This window comes from Cryptococcus neoformans (genome assembly GCF_000091045.1).
Source record: "Cryptococcus neoformans var. neoformans JEC21 chromosome 13 sequence".
NCBI classification, from domain to species: Eukaryota; Fungi; Basidiomycota; class Tremellomycetes; order Tremellales; family Cryptococcaceae; genus Cryptococcus; species Cryptococcus deneoformans.
Window position 1 is genome coordinate 477,948 of NC_006682.1, and position 17,053 is coordinate 495,000.

Sequence of the window (17,053 nt, forward strand, 5' to 3'; positions counted from 1 at the left end):
GTGGGAAGGAAGAACGGAAGGACACACTGTCAACAACTGTACGAACGAAACAAACCGCGTCGCGTGGCTGCTGCGGAGAAATCCATGATCCCACGTGGACATCGCGTGGCTCTCACCTATCGCAGGCTAATTATGACTTCACGCCTTGCGCATCAGCCTGTCCGTCCTCAACCATATATCGAGCGCCGATAGCGCATTTTAACACACTCAAATGGTATAACACATAATAATGGACTCGCCCCGCCGCAACATGCACGGCCTTCCGCCCACCTGCCTCGCTCACCTCAAGGCGCTCCTCCATCAGTGGCTCACACAGCAGACGGCCCCCACGGGCGACTCTAAATTGTGGTCAGACGAACGAGTAGCCCAGATAGAGAGGGCAATATGGGAAGGTGCAGTATTGACTTCGGCGGAAAGAGGATCAAGGCGGGAGAGCGGTATCCTCGAGCAAAATTGGGAAGGTTGGATAGGTGGGTCGACAAAGAGGAAGAGTCTATGGAGGGAAGAAACGCGGCAAGAGGAAGAGAAAATCAAGGAAGATGAAAAGACCAAGGCGCATGCTTCGAGAAAGTCTTCAATGGGCGACGAAGACAGAGGAAGACTGAGTTTGCTGGTTATGCAAGCTGGATCGGCGGCATCAACACCCAGCAAAGCCAGTACGCGAGCTTCGTCCGTTGCTTCAACCGAACGTCGCCAAGGCACAGATAATGCGCCTCAAGATGTCAACAAGGAGAAAACTCTCGAACAGTCTGACAAGGGAAAACTGCAAGAATGGTGTCGCATCGTCAGCACTCTTGATGGGTATGAACCTTTATCACTGGCCAAAACAGACGATTGGGAAGATGTCAACAGTATGGCTTACATTCCATTACTTACAACCTATAAGCACGCTCACAACATATGCAGTCGATCGAGTACCCAAGTCCACACATCAAGATATCCCAGGCTCATTCCCTCAATCAGGCGTCTCTATTGAATACCGCCATTCTCTGGACAACCCATCACAATCCAAAGGCACCTTCTCCACCCTAGGTCTTCCTTCCTCTCCGCCAAAGCACGACCCTTCTAACAAATCGTACGACCTCCTTAAACCCGTCTTCTGCCTGCATTTTCCCACTTCTCACTCTTCTTATACTAGTGCTAAAGGGCACGTACACAAGGAAGGCAGTCAGTCGACAATTCGGATAAGACGTGATCCATCACTTTCTGCACGATCGGCGGGCAGTGCAGGGTCGAGTCGATGGTGGGGTTCGGGGAATAAATGGGGGGATATACTCGGGGGTCCTTTACTGCAAGATGAAGGGGAGAGGATTGAGGTAGATTTTGTGCAGGGTAAGTTTGCGTTACCCTTCGACTTGTTTGATTACCCCGCCTTGGAACGACAAGGGAGTAAAAAGGGGAGAGCAACTCAGAGAAAAAGGAGACGATCAATCTTCTCGGCCTTGGAAGTTGTCTCATCTTCGCTCTCGACAAATAGTTCATTACCATCCGAATCTACGTCGGATACTACTTCTGAGGCCGACTCTGGACTGTCAGATACGGATACAGACGATGAACAATCAGGAAAAGAAGTAAAACGTCGAATACCTAGACGTCGACATCGACCGCTCAGCTTGATACTTAGTGGCGCGGAAGACGATATCCCTCGGTCAGCTGCTGAACGAGGTAAGATGCGGCTCGTTGGTGGGACCATCGTTGTAAGAGGTCTTCGAGGCGGGGAAAGGAAAGGTCTCGGAGAAGTTTTGAAAGCGCTCGTGAGTTAATCCAGTGGTGATATGCAAGATGCAGGGTGCTGATAGGACAAAGATATGGACGATAGGAATGATGAAGCTCGAACTCGATCTTTACACAGCTTTCCGCCTCCCACAAGAACCTGACCCACCTACCACCCCCGCCCTCTGCGCTTCATCCTCAGTCCCACTGACCTTACCAGCCCTTTCCCCTCAAACGTCATCCAACCCTACTCCTCGTCCTTCCGGTGAAGTTTCTCGGAGCAATTCGTTGCGAGATAAAGACCTTTCATGGGGGCGGGAAAGTCGGAACGAGAAGAAGGGGTTTTTATCTAGGTTGGGTAGGGATACGAAAGGTGTGTGGAATGGTTTGTTGGGACGGAAAAGGTCTGCGAGAGATAAGGCTCGTGGTCAGTCCGGCGTGGAAGGAGAAGTGTATACAAGTCCTATACTTTCGCCTACCCTGCCCTCGGAATCTTCTCCTTCCTTGCCGCTGTTCCCAAGTCAGCCCTCGAGCTCCCATCATCACTCCCCATCCCACTCTTCATCTTCTTCCCCTTTTCCAAGATTCAAGTATTCCTCTCACCCAAAAGATCCCAGCCCGGACTCCAACCCTTCTCTTCACACCAACCCCAACATTAACACAGATGCTAATGCTAATGCCAATACCAATGCCAACCCACCTTCTCAACACCTCCAAACCCTCTCTTCCCTCTGTACTCTTCTCCCATCCTCGACCCCTGGCCTCAAATATCCTATGCCGCCTATCCTTCTGCGGATACAGGAGGAAGAACGGATCCGGCGGGAAAAAACCCAGAAAGAGATTTTGACTATGAGCGAAAATAGCAGCGGCAGTGGAAATGCAAATGGAAATATGTTGAGAGGAAAAGCGATGGCATATAGACCCGGAGGGGATGTACGTTCCGGTCTACATGTTTTGGCAGTTGGGATGGATACCCTCGCGGGGTGGACGAGGTTGCAGCTTTTATGCGTGCTATACTGTGTCGGTCTACCGCCACCTATTTCCGGATCTAATTCAGGGTCAATTGCCAATGAGGGAGCGCAACTAGGTGAAGATGGGAATGGAGAAGTGGACGAAGAAAAGGGTGATGAAGGAGAGATATGTGAATCCCCACAAGCACAAATTATACCACCTACACTGACCATCCGGGATTACTTGCAACATCTTGGAGAAGAGTTGGGAGAGAATCTGCTCTGTACGAGGAGTGGGTGTGAGAAGGAGGTGGGGCAGCATGTGAGGTGGTATGTACATGCTGGGGTGAAGGTGGGAGTGAGGGTTGAGAATGTAAAGGTGAGGGAAGATGGAGGCAGGGATGAGGATGGGGAGCGCGAGGACGAGGACGAAGGGGCCGTTGCAGGGAAGGCTGAGGATGGGAGGGATGTAGAAGGGTGGGTCAAGTGTACGGTGTGTAGAGAAGAGAGTGAACCTCGTCAGCTTGGAGAAGGTGCCCTGTGAGTCTTTTACTCCCTTGTCCTTGACACAAGCTAACATAAACTCCAGAGCATATCCATGGTCAAAACTTCTCGAACTTTTGATATACACGCCCCATCTCCAGCCACCCATCTGCCCCCACCACACCACCCCCCACGCATATATCACACTCTTCCGTACATCCTCCTATACGGCGTCACTCACGTCATCGCCTGTGAAGTTGTATGATATAAGATTGCCCAAATTGCAGATAGGGCCAAATGTACCGAAGCGCAAAGTTGGTGGGGGACGCCAAGGGATGGGCTTGATGATGGATGATGCAAAAGAGGGAGAAAATGGGTTGAAGAGGGAGGTGGAAAGGTGGTGTGAGGCTCTGGAAAATCGTATTGATATTATGGTACATCTTCATCTTCATCTTCAACAATGGATTGGGCGTTCGCTGACTTCATCGACAGAGGGAGAAGATTGAAAGAGAGTATGAAGCCGCTAAAGAGCTCTCCGAAGGATCCGAAAAAACCGGGCCAGGTTTACAAGAAAAGTTTGATACCCTCTTGAGCCTGTCCACCGACTTTGCGGCCTTCAAAAACAACTTGCTCGAAAGCATCTCTTCCACTCCACAAGGTCTCTTTAATGACCTCCGTATATCATTTTCGGCGTTCATCAGATCAAGTCTTTCGGAGATTGAGGCATGGGAGAAGAAATATTTACCAGAGAATGCGGACGAGGGGTTGGAAGCACTGAAGGAAATGATACCAGAATATGCTAAAGAAGGAGGAAGGGTGCATGCGCTTCCGGGAAGCGGTGTACTGGTAAGGGAGGATGAGCCAGCGAGCGTTGTCGCGTATACTCTTTCGCAAGTCGATTTAAATATCCAGGTCATTGCGTTTGGAGATGCTAATGGAATTAATAGGTCCCTGGCGTACTTAATCGAACTGACTAACACTTCAAAACCCCCGGACGCCTCCAACCCTGTTACGGCCACCACCACCCCTAGAGATCCAATTGACTCTTCTATTCCTACAGCTCCAACTACAGGCGCTAATACTCCCACGTCCGCCTCAACTCCTTCAGGCGGTGGGTGGTCAACCAAAATTGATCATCGTGATTCCCCCCGAGATCTCCTCTCTCTCCGTTCCATTGTCAAGAAGAAATCTGATGCATCAGTATCACTTGACAAAGCAAAGTCCACCCCTCCAGCCTTGGGTCTTTCCGCCTTATCTAGCGGCGCGCCAAGTTTAGAGCTCAATCTTGAAAAGGTGGAAGGGGTCTCAGAAGGAGCGGAAAGCGGAGATAGGATGGAGGAGATCGCCAAAGCTGTTGGTAAGGCCACGGGACAGGAAATGACTCTGGGAACCACGACCGCATATGCAGACCCCAACAGTCTGAGTAGGAGAGCGAGTATGACGGAAAGCGATACCAGTAGCTTGTCCGGCGTTCGCTTGTCATCCCAAATGGCCAAGAGCTCGCAGGCCCCACCCAGTAGTTTTCGATCCTTTAGAAGTGTTTCAAATACCCCCCTATCCCGTTCACCTATGTCACCTTTACCGACTGCTACAGAGTCTACTGCCTCAGGCGCTAGAACAGCAAGCACACTCTCTCCCAATACAGCCACTAGTCCTGGAGGGAGAGATTCTTCATGGGACTCTGTCACATCTTCGTTTGCCAATTCGGTGAACAGTCTCTGGAAACTTGGTTCGGAGATGGGTGAGACGATTTCTTCCATGCGATCTCGCCCACGAGATCGGTCCCTACAATCACTCATGGGACCTCTGTCTTCTATGGATAATTCTTTATCTACCCTCTCACCCCGTCCTCATCTCCATTTTACCTACGCCTTCGCCCATAAGCTCCGACTATCCTGTACAGTTTATTTTGCGACTGCCTTCGACTCATTAAGGAGAAGGTGTGCGATAGACAAGGTGCTAGTCCAAAGTCTCCAGAGGACCGAAGTATGGGATGCACAAGGCGGGAAGAGTAAAGCGGGCTTCTGGATGACGGAAGATAAGAGGTTTATTGTGAAGGAGCTGTTGAGCAAATGGACTGTCAGTGATATGTGAGTGGACTTCCTGGCAGTATAAATGAGTGATGGCTGATGTTAGGACAGGCACGCATTGCTGGAGATTTCACCTGCATACTTCCACCATATGGCAGGGACTCATAACAGGGCCACAGCTTTAGCCAAAATTGTAGGATTTTATACAGGTGAGCCTATTAATCATATAAACTTGGGATAGACACTAGAAATAGTCAACAGTGACTATCAAGGACTCCCAATCTGGCCAAAAACGACAACTTGACTTGCTCGTCATGGAGAACCTTTTTCACAATCAAAGCATCTCGAAAACCTTTGATCTCAAAGGCATTGGTCGGTTCCATTTGTTTATCAGTATTCATCTGTCTGTTTGTACTGACTTGTAGGTTTAGAGGGTAGACGAGTAGCCAAAACAAAAGACGGGGTTCAAGAGGTAAAGTTGGGGACAACGATGTTTGATGCGGATTGGTTGGAAGGGATGCAGAAAGGTCTCGTTCTACTTCAACCACGCAAGTGTATATTTTCTTCGGCTTCATAGCATCACCGCTAAATTTTGCATAGACGCCAAACGCATCCTTTTAGATGCCATCTCTCTCGATACAAGATTTCTTTCCTCACAATCTATAATGGACTACTCACTGTTACTCGGCGTCGACACCCGCTCCTCTCTGTTAACTTCTTTAAATATCTCTGAGGACAAAGTGGAGCAAGAGAGGGAAAATGGGCTGCTGATTGTAGGACTTGTGGACGCCATCGGGAGTTTCAACCTCTTCAAAACCATTGAGAGTAGAGGGAAGATGGTTATGAATCGCGGTGGGGACGTCACCGTTGTAAGTTCCTTCTTTGCCACTCTTGTAGTTTTGAAAATTGGACTACGATCCTGACGGAGAGCCCATTTATGTAGATTCCTCCAGACCAATATCGCGAACGCTTCGAGAACGCTATCCGGCACTATTTCGTGGCCTGCCCCGACAAGTGGTCGAAAGTATCTAGAAAAGTCGGGGGTTTAACCGGGTGCGAGGTGAGCTCAGTATTATAAATTGTCATTTAAGGCCTTGAAAGGACAAATGGGAGCTGCGAATAGAGGGGGGCGAAACATTTTATAATGTCTCAATTTGTGCAAACTCTGCTGATTGCAATATAACTATTATACGAATCCACAAGAAACTGGTTACGAACAGCCTTTTCACGATAATCTGTATCTAGCTGTAACGACCTACTATGTATCCTCGGGCGATGAAAGTCAAATAAATGTTCTGCCATTACTGATCGTCATAATCGTTATATCGATCCAATGAAAAAATGCATTAGAAATTGAAGAGAATTTGGGAGCAAAAGGCTTGACAGACATTCTTTCTTGACTTCTTCAAGATGTACCCATACAAGTACTACGTGTACAAGAAGAAAGCCTCGAAAAGAAGAGTAAGTGAATAAGAGTATGTTGCTATATGCATTAACATGATTAGATTGGTAAAGAATTTGCTAGTAACTGTTTTCTCTTTTTTTTCCTTTCTTTTTTTGAGAGGACAAATGCAAATGTTAAAATGAAAAAATATGAAGGTAAGATTAAATGCTGTAATGCAGTATGTAGTGATTGGGGTGGTTGTCATTATAATCGTGAAAAGTGAAATTTCCCAGAAAAAGAAGCACCAGCTTTCTGGGTTTTGACTTCACAAAAGCTTCAAATTGTCCGTTTGATTCCGATTCCCCCTTGGGTTTTCAGCTCAGCTCATCTCTCACTTCTTCATCCACCCGCCGACTGTCAGCCCTGCGAACCCAACCATTGTCATCCACCCTGAACATTTCGCTATAGTACCCAAGAGACATGCCATCTGTCGGGGGTTAGCTTGGTACGGATTATCAAGCGCCCGGGTTTGAGGATGAGTTCGGACGTGATCCTGTTGATTGCGGGTTGTGAGTTTCCTTTCAGAGCTAGGACTTGCAGAATCGGAACCCGAGTGGGGGTGTGGAGAAGAAGAAGTCCGGGGAAAACATGTAGAATCTGAAGAGAGAGAAACGATGAATGGACTCCCACCATCTCCATCTCCGCTGACATCATCTATCCCTCCAACCATCTGAGTCTTGCGATGAATATTTCGCTGGGTCGCATGGTACCCTTCCAACAAGGACCGGTCATCAGGTTCGCTATTATGGCCTGCGCCGTTTACCGATAACCTTTTTCTCGCTCGAGTTATCCCTGTTGAGTGGTTATGAGGACGAGTTCGAGAATAGGGGTGTGTGTCGTGGCCATGGTCATAATCATCTTCATCTTCATCTTCATATGCTCGTTTTGAACGATGATGATCGTGATGAGATTGATTTGAATCAGGAGGCGTGGGTGGCTTGTAGGCCGAGAATGTGTCTTGAGGGGTATCAACGGTATTGTGATGCAAACTGGCGGGAAGAGAAGGACGACCAACGAGCTTGTTGTACGTAGTGGTTATGGGACAATCGCCCTGTTTGCTTGGGAAGTCTTCTTCCATAATAGGAGGCGACCAGTTATACATCGTCTGAGGACGTGTACGGCGTTGACGCATTGACTCTCGTTTTGCCTGTTCATTCTCCGGCGTCGTTGTCATTAGCTTGTTGGCAGCTTCCGATTTGGCTCCAAAGACGTTGCCCTTCTTTGGCGAATCGGCCAGCATCTCCAGTTCTTCATACGCCCTCGCGTTGACAGAGTTTGAAGAAAGACAAGTAAACATCTGACTAAGACGGTATGATTTCGGTCGGGACGACGATGTGGAAGGTGAAGTAGCACAATGGGTAGGCGAATCAATCGGTGTGCAGAGGGGTGAGTCGGCAGTCGAGGACACAGCATCAGGGGAAGCAGGGAGAGGGGTTGAAGGCAAATTGGCAGGAAGGGTAGAGGCGCGGTACGGGATGCCGCTATGTCGGGAAAAGGAGTGACGTTTAAAGGGAGGATCAGATACAGGCACTGAGTTCATGCTCTGACGCTTGGAGGTAGGTTGTTCGCCGTCTAATGATACTGATGCTGGTCTTGCTTTGGAGAGGAGACCAAGAGGACGAAGACCAGAGGGTCGTGGACGCTCAGAAGCTTTAATGGCGAGCTGGTATTCCAGAGTGATCCTCTCCTCTACTTCCTTCATAGTATCCTCCAGTACGACTTTTTCCTTCTCCAAACGTTGGATAGTCTGATATGCATCTGCTAGAGCATTCTCCAGTTGCATTATACGCTGACAGCTCTCCGCTAAAGCAATAGTCAGCACCGGCGATACATGGGAAGGAAACGGACAACTCACCTCGGACTTGTTGCTCAACGTGAATTTTCATCTCTTCAAGCCTTCTCTTCAGCAATACCTTGCTCTTGTCGTCAGCCAGCTCCAATATCCTCTCTATCTCTGCGTCCTGCATCTCACGCTCAACTTCTACTCCAAGCCCAACACCAAGAGATACCGTAGCCTCGCCGAACTTTTTCCCTCCCCATTTTCTCCCTTGTTTACTCGAGTGTAGGCTTTGAAATGGGTTGGACTGTCGGCGCATACCTCTGGTTGGTTCCAGTCGGGAATAAGAATGAGTAGCAGCCGTTGTGAGGTGGGTCGCAAAGGGAGAGCGGTAGGGAGGTGGAGGTGAAGGAGTGTTTGGTGGAAGTTGCCACCCCGAACTAGTGGTAAACAATGGGGAAGGCGAAGACTGCATTGCAGTAGGGGACTGGGCAAAGATGCTGGACGGTGTGAGACTTATAATCTCCGGATCTATGTGGGGCCGGGCCTGAACAGGTGGTGATGCATCAGTTGTCGTCAGGGATATGATGAGATCTGATCCGAAGGAGTAAATGTGTCACTCACGTTTTTGGTTCGGAATGTTTTTGCTGCTGTGGCATCCTTCCATGTGGTCGCAGAGGAATGTATGCTGGAATTATAGGTGGATATAGATGGGTGAGCGGACATGGATAGTCATGTAGTGTTATGTTTATGTTGATGTTGTTAGGGATGTTTGTTGTTGGAGGGGTGGGAGAGGGCTGGTCGTTGTAAAAGAGCGAATATGAGTGGGTAATGCCTGTGGGAGACCAGATCAATGTGTTCTACCTTGTTCCCCGAATTTATCTGGGGGCCATTGGAATATTTGGTGTGGACAGAGAATATACACCCGACTGTTGTCCCCCTAAACTCTCGTCTCCAGTGCTCCATTATCACTTACGTAAATCACCTTGACTTTCGGGATAACCCGCAAGAAATCAGGCGCGACCCTTATAATGACGTGGATTCCCCTTAGCTACCCACCATTTCTTTTCCATTAGTAGCTCATTTTTCGAGCATGCATACATACCATTTGTTGCGAATTTGAAAGAGAAGGATCGGGGATCGATAATCGTACATCCGGGAAACGATAGGACGTGCCGAGTGGCAGCTGTGTGAATGTGAACGATTGGCCTTTCAATTCGCCCTTCTAATCGATACCCGCCGGAAACTGAACGAAGTCCATTAATATTCTAAGTTGCTGGCGCCGGTGGGTGCAATTTTTTCGCAGTAGTTCAGAATGTAAATTTTCTTGGTACGGGTACCATGCACCCCCAATCGAACTTGACTGACACATGTAAAGCCAGTCGTATCTTGAATCACCATTAATTCAGACAATATATCATGCATTATCAGCTAGCACCACTCTCCTCCTCCAGCCAAACAACAGCGCACATAAGTCTTCATCAACGATTCTACGCATACTATCATCACATCCCTATCAAGTCCTTTATTTACCCAGCTGAACCCACCTTTGTACCTATCTACCATCCTTCCTTTGTCTATCGAAGCCAAAAGGGGAAGTGCACTGGACTTTTTGAATAGGGTCTGTGAGGAGGATAGATGTGATGCATGGAAGGGAGGATCCTTTTTACGATACCCAGAGGCGGTTGTATTTCATGGGAAGAAGTATATATTTAAAGAGGTGTAGGGGCTTTGGGTTTCCAGTCAAGAAAATAGATTACCATCCTCATTGAAAGTATGGAGGAAGTAATAGGAAACTAAGCGGAGATAAGAAGCAATAAAGAACCGGTGGACTGGACCTAGGCGGCGTCAGAAGGTTGAACAACGGAAAACCGATCGAATATTCTTCATCTAACAGGCAGATGCCCATATCCGGCCATCCATTGCCAGCGAAGAAAGCTCGATTAAGGCTGCCAAAGTGGTCAGTTTTCTGGAGAAAGAACAGCTACACTTCTAGCCACGTTGGACACACACATCAGCAAGATGCCTCGAAATATTATCGATACAGCTCGTGATGACTACGATGATTATGACCATCATTACTCCGCACCCGAACAGTCTTGTAAGTGTCACAGACTTCCCTTCTTATCACCTCTTCCTTCGTCCCTCATCTTTTGATTGTGCGCATGTCAAGATCAGACAGCGATGCCCCTCTCTTTGCTTTTTCTGTGACACTTACGCTGAAGAACGCGACAATGCTGCGCATGCGCTTGTTACCATTGAGCCCGTAGAGTTTGATTTAAGTAGCCTTACTTTCCGCTTACCTTCCTCCCTTTCACGCCTCTCGCGCCAACCCACCACTGACTCTTTTCTCAGTCTCGGGCCACTACCCAGCTCACTTTCACCGAGCCTATCAGCCAAAGCACAGATACTATCACCACCCATACGCTCGCCATATTCCTTACTCTGCTGCTACTCCTCCTTCTCCTCTGCATTCGTCCCACCGAATGGATGGGAGAGAAGCAAGATTCGATTATTATGATGATCACTCTCCCTATCCTCCTCCTCTATCGCATCGTCCTCGAGTCTCACCTTTGCAAGTCCTCCAATCTCAAGTAAAATCCCCTTCTTCTTTGTCTCAGTTGCAAAATCAAAATCACGTTTATGATGTTCGTGTTGGCAGTGGTGATGGCAAGAAGCAAAGTGCACATAAACCTGCGTCCGCAACCGCACCCGCGTCCAAACCGTCGTCCAGCCGGTATCAACTCTCACGGGGTGCACAGAGGGATGCAAAGCATTCGCAGAGGGTACATCTCCAGATTCAGAGGTCGTATGCTGATAGTAAGGCGAAAAAGGAAGACAATAAGAAGGCAAAAAAAATCGCTCGACCTGTTGTTAATGATCTATACAAACCAAAGACCGACGATGAGCAGTCTAAAACTCTTCTGACCCGTCTCCTTCTTGCTCTTCCCTACCACCGTCCTCCTCCCCTTCCTCCTCCAATGCAAGGTCTAGACCTCGAGATAATCAGGAGGGAACAGCAGCGGGCGATGGAAGAAGCAAGGCGACAACTGATAGAACGGGTGGAAAAGGAAAAAGAGAAGGAGAAAGTCGCGTCGAGGAAGATTGTTAACATTCAACTGCAGGTCTTTGTTCATGCACGGTAAGTTACAGGGTCGCCATATCCCTCCTCCTTCTCATTATTGCCAAAATAAAACGTGACGAATCCCATCAAACCTCTGACTTTTCGCTTCATTAGGGAAACACGATGCCACTGGGGAAAATGTGAAGCCATCCTCAATTCATGGGCCGTCCTCGAGAAACATATCTTCCAATCACATTTCCACCCTAACCGAACCCTCCCCGAGATGGTAGTGAATGGCGAGAGGAAAATTCGGTGTTTGTGGGGAGATGGGGAGTGCCAAGAGGCGTTTGGAACGAGAAACGAGCTGCATCAGCACGTGTTGGTTTTGCATATGAAGTTTGTTTCGGCGAGATGTCCTTTTGGCGGTAAGTTCCAAGGACCTTTTGGATGAATGGAATATGATGTGGCAAAATAAAGTCGGGAGGCTGAGGGCTGATATTCTTGCTTTGAATGGATAGGATGCGAATATAACGGACATGACTTTAACCAGTTCATGCAGCACGTCAATCTCATTCATTCTACCGCCACACCAGATGACTTTATCCCCGGCCTCGTCCATTTTCGTCCTTCCCTTCCATCATCTTCTCCATCCCTCATTCACCCCCTTCCATCCGAACCTCTTCCAGCATACGGACCCCTCACCCAGACCGTCGCACTTTCATCCTACAAAGCGCCAGGTAGTAGGATGAAGAAATGGGTCAGCAGACGATGTCGGTCGGGCAAGTGGCCGAGGATGCATGCGGGTTCCGTGAGGTATGAAGTCAAAAAGGGGGCACAGGTGGCGATAAAGGCGTATACGGATAATGCGAGGAGTGTGAGGTTGGGTCTGCCCCCGGCGAGTGAGAAGGAAGCTAATGGAGAGATGGAGAAGATGAAAGAGGCAAAAGAAGAAGTCGAAAAGGAAGCGGAGGTGGCCAAGTCCAAGCCCGAATCTGGAGGGTTGGTTGTCACCGTCTCGAGCCGAGATCTAACTCCGTCCACTTTTATAAACCCCTCATCAAACTCTTCACCTTTAAATAAATGCCGACAAGACAAAACATGTCTTGTGATTTCACCTTCAATATCTTTATCGGGTGACAGCGACCAAGCACCCGTGAGCGATGATTATGTTGACTCGGCAAATTCGATAAATAGTTTGAATAGCAAGATGAGCCAGGGCACAAGGTTCAGCGAGCGGCTAAAAAGGAAGATGGCTTCCCTTTGATGTACCGAGTCATGACTGTAAATGGGTTGTACGGCGTAGTAAAGTTTTGATACCATCACCGATATCTAATATATGTAGTGTTTCTCATTAACTGTTGACTTCATTTGATGCAGAGAAGACGGAAATACCAGTCAACTTTACATCAGCCCTTAAAAAGGATGACTGGCAACTTGCTAGCTCTGGCATCCTGATACTTTTTGAAGCTCCATCTCAAGGTTCTGAAGCTCCCGTTCATTCCTCTCAATTTGCATCGTAAACGTGCTGCTCATAGATGGGAACTCCTCCATCAATGCTCTCCAGCTTTGCAGCTGCTTTTTTTTGTCTATGATTCGTGATTTGATTAGATCGAGAGAGGCCTTCGTGGTATCCACGGGGACTGAGAGAGAGGGAGATCGGAATGAGGGAGGTATTTGAGAATGCAGATCATTTGTGGAAATGTTCAGAGAGGAAGGCTGGGCTCCGTCTGTTGGATTGTTGAGCATGATACATGGTTTGATGCCTGACAGTGGGAATGTCGTGGTGGGTCTGCCTTGAAAATCGTCTGATGACGGCTGTTGTCCCGGTCCATCGGACAGCCTTGGGCGCTTTACCACATTTGAAGTGTATGACAGACGAGGGTCCACTGGCCTCTGAATATCCATTATTGGTCTTTTTTTGGCTGTAAGGATGGTGGAAATGGCTCTTTCGATTCTATCTGGACTGTGTCTCAGTACAGCTGTGCAGAAGGGAAATATTAGTCTTTTGAATTATGTCATCAGTTGGGAAATGCTTACCAGAAAACTTAGGCAATGTGCTCTCCCGGGGTGAAGCCGCAAGCATGGTGGTCTCTAACGTCGAACCCGCATGGGTAGATTGCGAATCTTCGAAGGATGTCAGGTGCTGGTGGGCGGGCATCCCTAGCTTGGAAGTACTCACCACGGTCGTTATAGAATACTGATGGAGATACCCCTGATATGGCAGGCGTTTTCGACAAGCTCTCCTCTTCTATGACATCCTGCGGTTTTTCTTTGACCCATACCACCAGTCCTTTCTTCGACGCACTTGTCTTGACCCATCTCTTGGTTCTTCCCCACTGATCCTTACCCTCAAATCCCTCTTTCACCTTTGCGTCCCATTGATTAAAAATTTCCTTATTATAATTCCTCTTGTGCCACTTTGCCCATTCGGCTTTCGGATAAGGGACGATTAGATGTGGGATGCCCCAAAGCCGCACAGGCCATTTTGTGGAATCGTGACTCTTTAATGGCGAAACAGTGATGTGTAGTACAGCATTTTGACCCTTAGCTATCTTCCCTGCTCGCCGGATTGTTACATCCCGGGTTGGCAGACCTCGTGAATCAAGTAATGATGCCTTGATCCATTCGTTGGTTTGCAAGATATCAAATTGAGGGGATGTAATGTCTGATGGGACCTTGACAGCGTATTTGAACGTTGAATATATCCTTCCGTGATTTGGGGGTTGTCTCTCTATGATCTTTGAGTTTTTCGAACTGCTGGCATAAGACAGGTCAGGATTGGCCGCACGGGTAATGGTTACAAATGTCTGGAGGAACGTACCTCATACTTCTGTACTTTCGCTATTCACACGGTGACATGTATGGATGTGAACAATGGGAGGAATCATTCAAGAGCTACCAGAGCTGACGAAAGCTGCTTGGAAAAGCCGTAGATTGGAAAGCATTGAATGAAACAACCGAGGGACTGATGGATTGGAAAGAGTACGTACTTATAGTGTCTCACGCTCAACTTACTGACCGCTGCACCGTCAGTTGTGTTGCTGATTGGCTCGGTCACGTGACATATATTCTGCTGCAAGACGTCGGCCTGACCCCCACAATCTTTTGATTCCGTCGAGATGTTGGTCGCCGGTCTGATGCGATGGAGGAAGGGATCGATGGTGGTTGACGCGTAGTTGATGGCGACAAAGCAGTTCAGATGGTGTAAATACAGTCTCTTATATACTCAAAGCATAAACAGCACTGGATAGACACCATCAAACCTACTGGCTGGAAATAGCCCGGTACCGGCTTGTCAGTTAACGACCAAATCATTCGACTTATTAGCGACGCAAGGCAGATCGTTTACAGACTGTACGACCGCCAGTGTCATCTACAAAACCTACGCATCGGCTTCTCTCGTCTCTCATACCAATGATAAAGATTAATTAGCTGGACTTGGAGTGGCTCAATATCAAAGAACTCAAACCATCTCGCAGGATTTAGAAGCAAGAGGGATCGTGATGGCTTTCTCGATCTCGAGTCGCCAGCTACCACGGCCAAGCATTGATAGTAATGTAACTGCCGGTGCAGACGATGTGGAGGATGGGGAGACTGTAAGCATGCATTGGCTCATGATCCGCGCATCGAAATGCTGACATGCATATAGATTGAAAGTCTGGAAAATAAGTTAGCCATCGAGCGAAGAGTTCAATATGGTGCAGAGAAGATGTTAGATGTAAGCATATTTCCAACCGAACGACATCAATCTGACACTATTATCAGGTTATAGAGAAGAAGGATGGAGGTGCAGATGGCGCTGAACAGGAAAAGGTGAAGGCTAATATAACAGCTCAGCTCGAAGCAGCCAACGAGCACATCAAATCACTAGAAGCAAAGTTGGAACGATTGAGAGGTAAGTCACACTGCGTTAAGGACAAGAACGCAATGCTCATGCTGCTGCAGGTACACCTCAAAGAACTCGCCGGCGTCCCCAAGCCCGATTACACGGCTACCCCTCATCGTCCTCTCTCAACCCTCTCTCATCATCACACTCTTCAAACGCTCTCCTGTCAGCCCAACGTCCCCGAGTACTTCGACAGCATTCCAACCTTACGCCCGAACGAGACCGTGAAGATGGTGGCTACTTCACCCAAGGCCTTGGGACACCCTCTAGGGGTCTACCAAGAATGGGAACGTCATCAACCTTGGCCAGTTCTAGTGGAGGAAGTGGTAATCGGCCAAGAAGTCGAAGCGCCGGAGAGGATGTACTTTCCGCGAGTTCTTCATGGGATCAAAGTTCTGGGATCTTGATGGAGGATGAGAATACATCGGTGCTCTTGGATAATGTAAGAATTTTTTTAAGACGGCTCAAGGAAATTGGAAGAGGGAAGGGGAAAGAGAGACCTGTAGATAACGGGACTGAGGAGTTGGAGGTGTTGGCTAGGTTAGGTGATATGTTGAAAAAGTCTGAAGGATTGAGATTAAGCGTTGAGTTGGACGAAATTGTCCAAAGGTGAGCCTATCTCATGTTTCCATTTCATACTTTTGCTTATAAGAGGTATAGTGTATTACCATCCTTAGACGACTCATCGGCCCCCAAAAGAAGAGCGGCTGCCTATCGCATACTACGCTACATCCTCACGCGAGAGTCATGGGCTAAAATGCTTTCGGCTGGTATTGAATGGCTCTTCATACGAACATTCACACGTGACGCCAAAGCGGTACATGAAAGAGAACAAGCTCTTAGACTAATACGCTCTGTCATTGTTCTTCCACCTCCTTCTTTGCGGCCTATTTCTTCCCCCGTACGTTCGAGATCCCATTCTCAGTCACAAGCGTATTCGCGTTCGAATTCTCGCTCCACTAAGAGAGGTGTGAACGGAGATCATGAGGAGGGATTTGTAGCAGTAGTAATGGAGAACAAGGTGCCTTTGACAGATGGGATCGTGAGGGCGGTTGTCAGTGTAGCAGAAAATCCCGATGATGCAATGCGAACGATATGCATGGAGACACTTTTGGAGATCGGTGAGCATTGGTATCCTTGTTTAATGGGTGCAGTAAAAGCTGACGAGCAACATAGGTCTACTCGACTTGGAATGTCTCGCTCGGTCTAACGCTTTCCGCACAGTCTTGTTAACCTTCAAGGACGGACCTGCCGAACTCGGTCCAGCGATTACAGGATTACTGCTTTTCCTTGTGAATAAACCGTCCACAAGAGAACTTCTTCTTCCCGGCTCGGACCTGGAGGTAGGTATCCAGTTTTCACATGATCAGGAAGCATTCGTAAAGCTGACGTGGGTGCTTCAGACCGTGTTGGTGGGTCTGACAGAAGCATATGGCAAGATACCGACAAGGCTTCATGGAAGACACTTGGAAAATCTGGAACAATGCGTGGCAAACATTGGAATGATCTTAGCATCATGGCCAGGTGAGTATTCAAGTGATCACCTAATCAGACGGGATGATGCTCATTCTGCACAAGGTTTGTTATATATGTGCATGGATGATTGTCGAGCAATCAAAAGTCTGATTAGCTCTTTGCATGTACCCAACGCCGATATGCGAGTGAGCCTAGAAAAGCGTTTTGCCGATGCATGGTCACGCTAATGA

At 48.1% G+C, this 17,053-nt stretch overlaps 5 protein-coding genes across 5 annotated transcripts in view; 3 read left to right on the forward strand and 2 right to left on the reverse strand.

Annotated features, from left to right (window-relative positions):
* The first annotated feature begins 174 nt into the window (after window positions 1-174).
* On the forward strand, window positions 175-6,521 carry CNM01630 (hypothetical protein). Its single transcript, XM_024658311.1, has 11 exons — window positions 175-851; window positions 907-1,754; window positions 1,807-3,203; window positions 3,253-3,580; window positions 3,639-4,036; window positions 4,094-5,236; window positions 5,288-5,385; window positions 5,438-5,548; window positions 5,608-5,724; window positions 5,777-6,045; window positions 6,120-6,521. The coding sequence occupies exons 1-11, from the start codon at window positions 230-232 to the stop codon at window positions 6,252-6,254; spliced, it is 5,466 nt and encodes a 1,821-aa protein (XP_024513951.1). The 5' UTR covers window positions 175-229; the 3' UTR covers window positions 6,255-6,521.
* CNM01640 (expressed protein) lies at window positions 6,480-9,290 on the reverse strand. Its single transcript, XM_568469.2, has 3 exons — window positions 9,022-9,290; window positions 8,476-8,944; window positions 6,480-8,423 (listed from the first exon to the last, which is right to left on the reverse strand). The coding sequence occupies exons 1-3, from the start codon at window positions 9,121-9,123 to the stop codon at window positions 6,952-6,954; spliced, it is 2,043 nt and encodes a 680-aa protein (XP_568469.1). The 5' UTR covers window positions 9,124-9,290; the 3' UTR covers window positions 6,480-6,951.
* A 475-nt stretch (window positions 9,291-9,765) lies between these two features.
* Window positions 9,766-12,853, forward strand: CNM01645 (expressed protein). Its single transcript, XM_024658856.1, has 4 exons — window positions 9,766-10,498; window positions 10,753-11,539; window positions 11,636-11,886; window positions 11,980-12,853. The coding sequence occupies exons 1-4, from the start codon at window positions 10,420-10,422 to the stop codon at window positions 12,723-12,725; spliced, it is 1,863 nt and encodes a 620-aa protein (XP_024514420.1). The 5' UTR covers window positions 9,766-10,419; the 3' UTR covers window positions 12,726-12,853.
* On the reverse strand, window positions 9,828-14,423 carry CNM01650 (expressed protein). The gene is made up of 5 exons (XM_024658312.1): window positions 14,283-14,423; window positions 13,641-14,215; window positions 13,499-13,585; window positions 10,690-13,440; window positions 9,828-10,634 (listed from the first exon to the last, which is right to left on the reverse strand). Exons 1-4 carry the CDS (start codon window positions 14,285-14,287, stop codon window positions 12,899-12,901), a joined length of 1,209 nt encoding a protein of 402 aa, XP_024513997.1. The 5' UTR covers window positions 14,288-14,423; the 3' UTR covers window positions 9,828-10,634; window positions 10,690-12,898.
* A 198-nt stretch (window positions 14,424-14,621) lies between these two features.
* The window catches only part of CNM01660 (protein ste16, putative), a 6,139-nt gene continuing 3,707 nt past the window's right edge, over window positions 14,622-17,053 (forward strand). Inside the window, exons 1-8 of the mRNA XM_024658313.1 lie at window positions 14,622-15,057; window positions 15,111-15,179; window positions 15,227-15,356; window positions 15,407-15,956; window positions 16,008-16,468; window positions 16,524-16,690; window positions 16,751-16,871; window positions 16,926-17,008. Coding sequence (XP_024513949.1) covers window positions 14,965-15,057; window positions 15,111-15,179; window positions 15,227-15,356; window positions 15,407-15,956; window positions 16,008-16,468; window positions 16,524-16,690; window positions 16,751-16,871; window positions 16,926-17,008 — 1,674 coding nt within the window. The 5' untranslated portion in view covers window positions 14,622-14,964. The remainder of the gene's footprint in view (window positions 15,058-15,110; window positions 15,180-15,226; window positions 15,357-15,406; window positions 15,957-16,007; window positions 16,469-16,523; window positions 16,691-16,750; window positions 16,872-16,925; window positions 17,009-17,053) is intronic.

Coding starts and splice junctions, on each gene's coding strand:
- CNM01630 (XM_024658311.1), top strand. CDS start 230: ATGGACTCGCCCCGCCGCAACATGCACGGCCTTCCGCCCACCTGCCTC. Junction 852..906: donor CGATTGGGAAGATGTCAACA/GTATGGCTTACA, acceptor CAACATATGCAG/TCGATCGAGTACCCAAGTCC. Junction 1,755..1,806: donor GAGAAGTTTTGAAAGCGCTC/GTGAGTTAATCC, acceptor GATAGGACAAAG/ATATGGACGATAGGAATGAT.
- CNM01640 (XM_568469.2), bottom strand. CDS start 9,123: ATGTCCGCTCACCCATCTATATCCACCTATAATTCCAGCATACATTCC. Junction 8,945..9,021: donor AAACATTCCGAACCAAAAAC/GTGAGTGACACA, acceptor CCACCTGTTCAG/GCCCGGCCCCACATAGATCC. Junction 8,424..8,475: donor CGTTGAGCAACAAGTCCGAG/GTGAGTTGTCCG, acceptor CTATTGCTTTAG/CGGAGAGCTGTCAGCGTATA.
- CNM01645 (XM_024658856.1), top strand. CDS start 10,420: ATGCCTCGAAATATTATCGATACAGCTCGTGATGACTACGATGATTAT. Junction 11,540..11,635: donor CAGGTCTTTGTTCATGCACG/GTAAGTTACAGG, acceptor TCGCTTCATTAG/GGAAACACGATGCCACTGGG. Junction 11,887..11,979: donor GGCGAGATGTCCTTTTGGCG/GTAAGTTCCAAG, acceptor TTGAATGGATAG/GATGCGAATATAACGGACAT.
- CNM01650 (XM_024658312.1), bottom strand. Junction 13,586..13,640: donor AGTATTCTATAACGACCGTG/GTGAGTACTTCC, acceptor CATCCTTCGAAG/ATTCGCAATCTACCCATGCG. Junction 13,441..13,498: donor CACATTGCCTAAGTTTTCTG/GTAAGCATTTCC, acceptor CCTTCTGCACAG/CTGTACTGAGACACAGTCCA.